The 10,874-nt window shown below is 43.2% G+C and overlaps 1 protein-coding gene across 1 annotated transcript in view; it reads left to right on the plus strand.

Annotated features, from left to right (window-relative positions):
* Positions 1–10,874, plus strand: part of LAMA1 (laminin, alpha 1) — a 155,058-nt gene that overhangs the window by 56,643 nt on the left and 87,541 nt on the right. Inside the window, exons 7-14 of the mRNA XM_012652073.1 lie at positions 189–205; positions 269–374; positions 2,330–2,490; positions 3,409–3,549; positions 4,574–4,747; positions 6,150–6,251; positions 7,226–7,437; positions 8,202–8,313. Of these exons, the coding sequence (XP_012507527.1) occupies positions 189–205; positions 269–374; positions 2,330–2,490; positions 3,409–3,549; positions 4,574–4,747; positions 6,150–6,251; positions 7,226–7,437; positions 8,202–8,313 (1,025 nt within the window). The remainder of the gene's footprint in view (positions 1–188; positions 206–268; positions 375–2,329; positions 2,491–3,408; positions 3,550–4,573; positions 4,748–6,149; positions 6,252–7,225; positions 7,438–8,201; positions 8,314–10,874) is intronic.

Genomic DNA, 10,874 nt, shown 5'->3' on the forward strand with positions numbered 1-10,874 from the left:
GAGAGAGAGCAGAGCAGGGGTGGTGGGTAACCATAATGGGGAAGGGTGACACTTTGCTAATCATGCTAACTGCTGTCACCATCAAAAAGATGTTTGCTGCTTCCTAGCTTGAGATTACTTTATATTCCTGAGACCTGCACCCTCTTGGTACCCAAAATCATTGTAATAATCCCAACTGCAATAAAAAGCTGATAACTTGTCACTGGTATTATTGCTAATATTGCTATTATTTCTAGTCTGATAATCCAGGACAACCTCTGCCTTTCAGGTGTCCCCTTATGAGGACAAGCCTTGCCATCCCTGTGACTGTGACCCTGTGGGGTCCCTCAGTTCTGTCTGTATTAAGGATGACCTCCATGCTGACTTACACAATGGTAAGTTCTTGATTCCTTTTTGTGCTTGTAATTGATTTTTTTGTGTGCCTGGAAGATTTGTACCTAGTGGAACTATTATATTACTGTTGTGTAGCAATTTGGTAATGTGATTCTTTGTGGGATTCTTCTGTTCACCAAATATTTATCAAGTCCCTAGTAGGTGTCAGGCAGTTTTCCAGTACCTGGGAATATATACTTGAAGAGGATGGCCAAGGTCCCTGCTCACAGGCAGACACTAAACATACAAGTGCATGGGTAATATAATACCAGGTAGGGATAGTGCTGTGGGCATCAAGCAAAATTAGAATTCATGATTGTAGGGAGATGGTGTAAGAAGGGGACAATGTTGGGATGATGAAATGGCATTTGAGCAGATAATTGAGCATTTGATGAAAGAAGAAATAAGGGCTCAGTTTAAAGCCATATGTGGAACACAGTAAATAGCATTTGCTCTATTTAGCTCTTAGAAGACACTCAGAGAGCTTTTGCGTACCTCATCTCACAACGCAAGCAAATCCTCTAGTTAACTTGGCAAACGTCAGTGTTCTTTCGCTTTCAAAAACTGGCAAATGGACTTGCAAATACCAGAGTCTCCCAAATAGGTTGCATCTGTTCAAACACTTCTGTGGCCCCATCAAATTCTCAGTCACTGGCAGTTAAAATGGATATTGACCAGCAGGGACGGGTGTGCACCTGTGGGGCCCACCAGGCATGTGCAAGGTAAATTACACAACTGAATCAATTCTTGCATGTGACTGGGGATGATGATGATGAAGATGGTGGTGATGGTGATGGTGACATTTACCTGGGATTTGTTTCATTAAAAAAATAAATCATTTAAACTTTCCAACACTAGCAGATAGAAATGGTTGAACCCAATTTACAGGTAAGGAAACTATAGCTGAGAGGAGTGAGGAAACTTGGCCAGGGTTACACAGCTCGAAATTCTTAGAGCTGACATTAAAAGCAAAGATGGCACTTGCTGCCCTCTGCGATTTGCCCCTGTGCTGTTTTTACAAAACTGTTTTATCATTTACTACCATACAGTTCTCCTATTTAAAGTATACAATTCCAGGTTTTGGGTATATTTTTGGGTGCAACCATTACCACAGTCTAATAGCAGAACATTTTCATGACCCCGTAAAGAAACCGCTTGTCAATTACTTGCCCTTCGCCATATCCCACCAAACCCTTCCGCCCCAGCCCTTGGCAACCACTTACCTACTTTCTTTCTGTAAGTTTACCTATTCTAGACATTTCATATAAATGAAACCATATGATATTATATGTTGGTTTTTCGTGACTGGCTTCTTTCATTTAGTATAATGTTTTCAAGGGTCACCCATGTTGTAGCATGTGTCACGATTTCATTCCTTTTTATTGCCAAATGGTATTTCATAATATGGATATGTGACCTTTAATATATCCATTCGTCAGTTGATGAACATTTGGATTTTTTCTACTTTGTGGCTGTTATGAATAATGCAGCTATGAACATGCATGTGTGAGTTTTTTGTGGACATATGTTTTCATTTTTCTTGGGTATTTACTGAGGAGTGGAATTGCTGGATCATATGTTAACTCTATGCTTAACATCTGGAAGAATTGCCAAATGGTTTTCCAAAGTCACTGCACCGTTTTATATTCCCACCTTCCTCATCTCTGTTTCCTCTCTTTAAGCTACGAGTTGGCAAACTATGGCCCAAGGGCCAAATCTGGCACACTGTCTACTCTTGTCAATAAAGCTTTAGTGGAACAGAGCTATAGCCATTTGCTGTGTATTCCCTGTGGCTGTGTTTGAGCAATAATAGCTGAGTTGAGTAGTCGCAACAGAGACTCTGTGGCCAAAAAGCCTAAAATATGCACTCTCTGGCCCTTAACAGAAAACGTTTGCTGACCCTGCTTTAAACCTCTTTTACCTTCGTGTTGGATCATTGCCATTGTTCTCTCTCCAGGGAAGTGGCCCGGTCAGTGTCCATGTAAGGAAGGTTATGCAGGAGAAAAATGTGATCGTTGCCAACTCGGCCATAAGAATTACCCAAGCTGCGTCCGCTGTGACTGCAGTCCAGCTGGCAGTGTGAATGACGATCCGTGCACAGAGCCCTGTCTTTGTAAGGTGAGCAAGCGTGGAGGTCAAAGACACCCCCGAGTCTCCTTCAATGTTCTCTGAAAAAGAAACATGTTCTATTGGCTCCGATAGTCAGTTCTTGAGCAAAGCAGTAAAGTTTAAGAGAACTCCCCCTTGCCCCGCCTCTTGGGAAGCATGACATGTCACACCGAGTTGGTCGTATTGTGTGTCCTTGGATGAGCACTTGGTTTTCTTCTTTTGAACCTCTGGCAATGGCCATATATTCCAGAGGCATTTCTGTGACTTCCTAGGTGACACCAAACACTGCATACCTTTTCTTGGGCCTTGGCTTGATTCTTCTGTGACATTCTTTTCCAGTTTTGTGTTTGGAGGAGAACCAGGTAGATGCTAAATTTCTAAGAACACTAATTAAAGGCAGATACATTATTTTGGATTTCTCTTAAAAAGGAATTGAACAGTCCTAAGAACTACCTTAATATGGTACCAGTGAGGGGTTTTGTTTGTCCATATGATGTTAATAAATAAGTTCCCAGTAATTCATAGGATTTTTTTTGTACCTTATGTACTTATTCCCACATCAGCAGAATCTCAAGCACATGTTATATATGAATGACAATAACCTTGAATATTTACGAATAGGACAGACAATTATATAGTCCTCTTCAGATTTTAAAGTGCTTGAAAGATCAGCAAAAATGGAGGATTTAAAACACAACCAAGCAAAAAATCTATTTAAGTGTAATGACTAGCTCTAAGATCTCCAACCTTGTTCTTGACTACAAAATCAAATATTTATTTCAAAATATCTATTCTGGAAACATTACTTTGGACTTTTAGTTATTTACCTCTTTCTGTTGTGGATCACTGAACACTTGTTTTGTTAATGCCATTTTAGTCAATCTGGACACATTGGTTTCAAAAGCTGACCTTTACCCTAACTTACAGGAAAACGTCCAGGGGAAAGACTGTGATCGCTGCAAGCCGGGATTCTACAACCTGAAGGAAAGGAACCCGCAGGGCTGCTCCGAGTGCTTCTGCTTCGGCGTTTCGGATGTCTGTGACAGCCTGTCTTGGCCCGTTAGTCAGGTGGGAGGTGGCCAGGATTAATGTCTAGCTCGGTCAGGGCTGTGTTAGGAGGCAATGAAGATGACTTCCCCCGTGACACCTCTGTCATCACTTTGGAATGACACTGGCAGGGTCAAAGGCAGCCCACTACTGGAAGTACCCCTAAAGTTCCTTTCTAGGCCACGTGTTTATTGCCACATACATTCCCCTATGGAAACAACAGGATGAGATGGCACTGCAGAGCACACGGTGTTCACATTTCAGCCGTGGGGAAATGCATCAAGTGGGGAGGTCTGATCTCAGCCCACCCGTTCCCCTGGCCTCAGGCCAGGGAGACACCAGGACATGGGGTCTGGAGAATGTTCCAGCTCAGAGAGGCCTGTGGGTAGGGGGCACTCCTGGGGCAAGGAAGGGAACAAGAGCAGGTGGCACAAGGCTTATGAGCGCAGACAAGTTGTTTTGGAACATGGAGTCATGGGGGCGATGGGATTGAGGGGGTGCCACGTGGTGTCCAGGGGCGGAAATGGAGTGTGATGGCTGGACGGAAGGAGGAGCTTCCGGGCACGGGGCTGATCCACCGGTGACTGCTGCGCCCCCATGCTGCGGGGAGCACCGTCTTCTCTGTGTAGATGACAGATTGGGAGTACAGGAGCTGGAGGTTATGTTTATACATTTTTTAGCCTTTGGGGCAACAAAGGAAGGGGAGCAAATTAGCAAGAGACATTTTATTCAATGCATTTATTGTTAATAAGTTCTTGGTTTTTTAAAATCTAACATATATGTCTGTGGTCTTTATGGTTTTGCTCATTTATTTGCTCATCATTGATCTGGATTTGGGGTACATGAGACTTGTTCTCAGATTTTCCTGGTCCTTTGACAAGTGGGAGGGTCAGGGGTTGTGAGGTTTAGCAGCCACGTTGTGTTAACGCAGCCCTAGTGGAGCTTCCTGGGTCTATCTCTTCATTGTGAAAATGTTAGCACTGGATGGGGCGAAATCTAAGATGACATCTATTTCATCTTCTAAAATTCTTGTATTTTTTTTAAGGTGAACAACATGTCCGGGTGGCTGGTCACTGACTTGATCGGTCCCAGCAAGGTCCCGTCCCAGCAGGATGTGCGGGGCAGGCGTCAGCAGGTCAGCATCAACAACACGGTGGCCACGCAGCGGCTGGCTGCACAGTACTACTGGGCGGCCCCCGCCGCCTACCTGGGGAATAAGGTGCGTGCAGGTAACGAGGTTGGTCTTGTTGGTCAGTTGAGTGTTGGCAGAGCCTCTCACGGCCTTTACGTCTGTCACACGGAGCTTTTTGGTCCTGGTTTGGCTTTTCGTTACATCATTCAAACATGAACTGTCTTCCTTCCTGGCCCAGTTCCTACACGGTCTGTTTGGCGAAGTCTTACCCCTTCCCCGGACAGACTTCGTGCTTTCCTCTGGATGCCTGGGCCTTTACGAAGTGTTAATCCCATGCCTGCGTTTAGTTCGCCATGGACCCGGCGTAGCGCCCTACAGCTGGGTAGAGGGCCTGGCATCTAGAAAACAGGACAGTCTCCACCCCCAGGACAGCTATGCTGTCCTTACCGTCAGTGTCGGGACAGACTGTCCCACATATGAAGCTCACGCTCAGGAATAGGTAGAATACTTTCTGTTTAATTTTAAGAATATGTAAAATGGTGATTCTGCAATGTGGAAATTGGCTTCCAAGATTGAACCTTCCCTTCAGTGACGTGTTTGCATCGCCCTCCCCAATTACGCCCCATCTCTCCAATTCCGATTGAACCACAGATATATTTGGGGGAATCTATCTCAGTGTAGCTCTCCCTCCCCTTCCTGGGAGCCTGGTTTGTCTTAAAGTTATAGTAAGCCTTCATTGTAGTGTAGCCTTGTACCTTGGTAAGTTCTTACTTAATTTGATGATTATATTTTAATTTTATAGCTTGTTTTATATTATATGTTTTTAAGGGTTTTTGAAAATGATTATTTTTTCCATCAAATTATAAGCCTAGAGCATGTGTTCTATTTATAGTATGATCTTATCAACAAAGCTCAATGATTTTTTTTTTTCCCTCTTGAGATCACTTCTGCAGTTTTATGGAGCAAGACTGGGTTCTGAACATTATATTGTTGTCACATATCCACCGCAAAGAGAATCTCTATTTTGCATTAAAGGATATCTGTTCAGGAAGAAATACCTTTGGTCGTTTTTTTTAACTAGCAGATCAAACATGTTCCTTATTGTTCTGCAAGTAGGACAATGAAATCAAAATGTGGAGATTATAATCAGGGGTCAAACTCCCCACCCCTAAAATATTTAAGTGAAATAAATGCCTATTGTATGAGGAACAGAAGTTTATAGTAATTTACCTGGAGATGTCTAAGAGGAATATATTTTCCCTCTGTGCATTCGAACAATATCCTGCATTTTTGTAATATGGATCAAACAAAATATTCACACAACGTGCTTTCCTTTTGCTGCCTTTAATACTAATCTCCTCACCCCTTGTGGCCGCTAGGTCAATGTGCAGCCTGGTTGTGTCCAGATGGCTCCTGATGGCCACTTCCTCTTACTGAGGGGATGGGGTTGTTTTCCCCTTTGGTGCTCATTCTTGCTTAAACGTTTCAGCTGACTGCGTTTGGTGGATTGCTGAAATACACAGTGTCTTACGATCTTCCAGTGGAGACAGTGGACAGCGGCCTCATGTCACACGCGGATGTCATAATTAAGGTCATTACTTTTGCATTGCTGTACTACAGAGCTAAGGGCTTAGAGGGGTGATAGTTTATGACTGAAGGTGGCTGGTGAGGCCCTCCCAGAGAGGAGGTGGTGGCCAGGTGGCCATGCAGCAGGGCTTGGCCTCGCATGGACACCGCTGAGGTGGTGAATGTGAGAACTGTCTTTGGGCACTTCTAGAGACGCCTCAGAACAGCACCTACCACTCTTCCCTTTATCCCCAGCCTGCACCCATCTTTTCACATTTACAAAGGAGATGGGGTTTTGCTCTGACCTTGAAACTACCCTTTTAAGTCCCTATTTTCTCTTCTGCCACTTTGCCTCCCAAATGAACCAATAAGGCAGTGCTTGGCGATGTGGGGATAGCAGATGTGTTCCCATGTTGTCCTTGACCACTGTCCTGTCCCTGAATCCTCACTCCCCACAAAGAGACCCAGCTCAGCCTCAGGATTCCCAAAACAGGAACGTCCCTGGGTCTGGGGCAGGTCTGGGCAGAGACGGCTCCAGGTTTTGCCTCCGGTGCCCTTTTACCTAGAGTGATCCCCTCCTCCAGCCCGAGCAGTTGGAAACAGCAGAAGGTAAATCGCTTTTGTTAACAGCAGTCTTGTGAAAAGCTGGAGGTATATTTACATACTTTTTCTACTTCTGTAATTTAGTTAAAGATTAAGGGTGTCAGATGAGTTGCTTTGATAAAAGCTGGGGCAAATGCATGGCTTTGTTTCTTTTCCAAGATCCCAGCAAAGTGCACAGTCTTTTGGGTTATTACCCGAGTCCGTCTAAGAGCAATGCAATGAAGCACCTTTGCTCTGAAGTTTCTGGGCCAAGAGTTTTATACACACAAAGATGTGTTTGCCACAAGACGCTAATAAGCACAGTTGAAAAACCATGTTGCTGAATACAAAATTGGATCTTATTTTTCATCAATAAATTGAGTTACAAATATGTTGTCTCCTGTTTTTAAATGTTAGGGAAATGGACTCACTCTAATCACACAGGCCGAGGGCCTGTCATTGCAACCCTACGAAGAGTACTTCAATGTGGTTAGACTTGTGCCTGAGAACTTCAGAGATTTTTATAACAAAAGGGAGATCGATCGTGACCAGCTGATGACTGTCCTTGCCAATGTGACACATCTTTTGATCAGAGCCAACTACAATTCTGCAAAAATGGCTCTCTACAAGTATGTATTGAAAATGGAGGAAAGACTTGTGGTGAAGGTATTTCAATCTAGTCTTTATTATTACACGCTTGAAACTTACTTGTTATTTTAAGGACACAGCTAAAGGCTGTCCTAAAAAGATATTAATTTTATAAATATATTAATAATTTTATTGAAGATATAAGGATCGTTGTCCACGACAGGTGTATCCAGTAGGTGACACGCTTGACATTAGGATCAGAAGTTTTCAAGGGGGGTTTCCCAGAAACGCCTGATGAGTGAGCAGCTGTCCGGACCGTGTCGCATCTGCTTCTCGCTGTCTTGATGTTAATGGTCTTAGGTTTTAGACAGTCTGTTTAAGCAGATGTGTCCATCCATGGACATCTCATGACTTTGAGAAGGACAGTTTCTGGCAGTGCCTTGGCAGGCATCAGAGTTGGATGCAGCTAACACAAACACAGTATGATGCATTTAGGGATAATCTCTGTATTAGTGATAAGATAATCGAATGGATCCATTTTTACAAAGGGCTTTCCAAATAGGCAACACCAGCCCCTTCCCATGGTAATCTATGGGCAGTAGAACATCTTTGCACCAAAAGTTGAAGGCATTTCTAGGGAATAATGATGGCTCCCAGAGTGTATTGTTACGAAAATCTTTAGTTACTTAAAAAAATCAATCACATCACTGTTTTGAGTTAAATGTTCTGGGAACCTGTCTTCATTGAGGTGTAGGATGTCATTTGTGAGTGTATGAGTCACTTAACGACCCTTATCTGTTTACAGGTTGGAGTCTGTCTCTCTGGACGTGGCCAGCCCTAATGCTATAGACCTGGTGGTTGCTGCGGATGTGGAGCACTGTGAATGTCCCCAAGGCTACACAGGGACCTCCTGCGAGGTGACGCTTCTCCTCTCTTCCTGTCTTCTTCCTTTCCTTCTTTCCTAAGGGGAAAACAGTGCACTGGAGGTGATGTAATCATAAACGTTTGGATTTTAAATTTAGAAACTCGATGTTCACATTTGGCTCAGTCTTTTCTGGGCTCTAGGGATATTAGAAGTCACATTGTTAAGAGACATCTGACTCCTCTGCCAGGGGTAGTCTGGGGCACCTGGAAATCCCCTGAATTAGTGCTGCCCTCTTGCCACAATCAACAGGAAACTTGCAGGACCGATGCCATAGTCCGCATTTCTAAGGAGGATTGAACTTAACTGTATTTGCACATTTACAAATCACCTGCAGAAGGTCAGGTAGCTTTAGACAAGCCAGGTGCATTTTGAGACCCTTTATGGCCCTCGCTATTTTACTTTGGTGGGCTCCACCTCACGGGTGAAGTATATAAAAATGCACTTGCAATCATCAATAAAAGTAATCTGTTGCTAAAGAAATTTTGAAATACATTTTGAAACTATTTGGACATAAGTATTAATGACAGCTCTTTTCTACTGGGAACTTTCTATGTATTTGGCACTATTCTAAGCTCTTCCCGTATGTTACCTCTTTTAATCCTGACAACAACTGTATTTGGTAGATATTCCAGATACTTTCTATTCTATAGATTAGGAAATGGAGGCACAGCAACATTAAATAGCTTGACCGAGGCCACACAGCTGGGAAGTGGTCATACTGAGGTGTGAACTTCATCTGAGCTGTTAGCCACCATATAAAACTGCCTCCCACATGTTAATCACCGACTGTGATGATGTACATTCGTCATTGGTTATTATTTCTTAGCAATCACTTTTACAAAGTGAGAAAATTTCACTATCATTTGTTTTTATGAATCTGTATCAATCATACATTTTGCAGTTAATAAATTTGGCCTTAATGTTTCATAATGTAGATATTTAAGTAAATACTTCTATTTCTATTTAAAGTATTTTGCAATTTATCTATTTTTTGTATTTTGGAACCCATGAATTTTTTTTTAGGTCTCAAACATTTATTTTGAGGCCCAGCAAATGTTTGTAGGTCCTCAGCCCTGTATACATAGTGCTTAATGGATAAAGGACCGTAAGGCCACCTCGGCAGGTGCAACGTGGGAACATGGGAACAGGCTTGCAGAGGCAGGGGGATCCTGGAAGTAGAAGCCACTGCCGGCTTTACCAAGAGGCAGTGAGCGGTGGGCAGAGGCTGCTGAGTACACCACATCAGCCGGGCTTTGGAGGAAAATGGGGCTGATGGGCACAGGATGGCAGATCAAGCAACACAAGAAGCTTGATATACGTTTTCAAGTGTTTCTATTAAGCAGAAGAATTGATCCTTTAATCAAACTCTTCCTCAGAGGCTGACTTAGAGAATCAGGCAGCCACCAGTAGAGAATGGAATTCCCTGCAGCACCGTAAGCCACCACACAGACCTCCGGGCCGATGCCTACTCAATGCCCACCCACAGACCAGCCCCCGCTCCCCAAGGGGAACACGGCTGGGTGAAGGTGTTAGGGACTTTCACAATATCTGTGTGAATGAATGCCTTTGTGCATTATTTGTATAATTAAAATACTCTGTAAGAGTTCTTACAAAACACGAATTTAAGCCCCCTCCTCCAATGCGCCCACGAGAGTGTCCTGGCTTCCAAGTGAATCATTCCCAAGTCTGCACTTAAAGGTGTTTAGTGTTTGCTGGAGCCCTTGGCAGCTTACAGTGGACATAGCCTTGGGAGTGTGCACACTTGACCTTGCATCATTCCACAGGCACACTGGGCACACTGGCTACCTGCTCTGTGTTCCACGTGCCACATCTACAAAGTAGAGATACTATTTCTCAGGCTTGTCATGAGTTAAATGAATTGCTGCATATGGGGTGGTTCCCACTCCCCATGGGCAAGGCGTGGCGTCCTTGAATGAATGCCCACGTTGCCTGTCCAGGCTGAGCCCTCGGAAAGTCCATCTGTAATGTTCGCTCAGTTAAACGGATGCAGTTCGACCAGACCTGTACTTGATGGCAACCTTTAATGAATTATAAGCAACCTAGGAAAAAATTAAGCTGAGAGGAAAGAAATCCTATTGATTGAAACATTGGTTAGGTGGCTAGATGTTCCACAATTTGTAGTTTAAGAATATTGCAGTGGAATACCACCAGTAGAAAATGTTATCTGCTGATTAAATACAAATGATTGGATCATTTCAATGAAAGTGCCACTATTTTTAACATTATATTATGTAATATACCATAAGACGACTATACCATAAGACTCATTGCATAACTATTGAGTTTTTATGTGTATGATTCTATGTTTAAAAAGAAGTAAGGAACTGAATTATGGTGATGGTTACACAGCTCAGTAAGTTGACTAAAAATCATTGAATTGTACACTTAAAATGGGTGAATGTTATAGCATGTAAATGATACTTCAATAAAGATGTTTGAGAAAAAGGAAATGCATTTCTCTACTTACGGACAATTGAGCAGTTTACTTTTCCAGCGTATCGGAGGGGAGATGATCTGCCCTTTTTTTTTTTT

Source organism: Propithecus coquereli, unplaced genomic scaffold (genome assembly GCF_000956105.1).
Source record: "Propithecus coquereli isolate 6110/MARCELLA unplaced genomic scaffold, Pcoq_1.0 Scaffold38, whole genome shotgun sequence".
Taxonomy (NCBI): domain Eukaryota; kingdom Metazoa; phylum Chordata; class Mammalia; order Primates; family Indriidae; genus Propithecus; species Propithecus coquereli.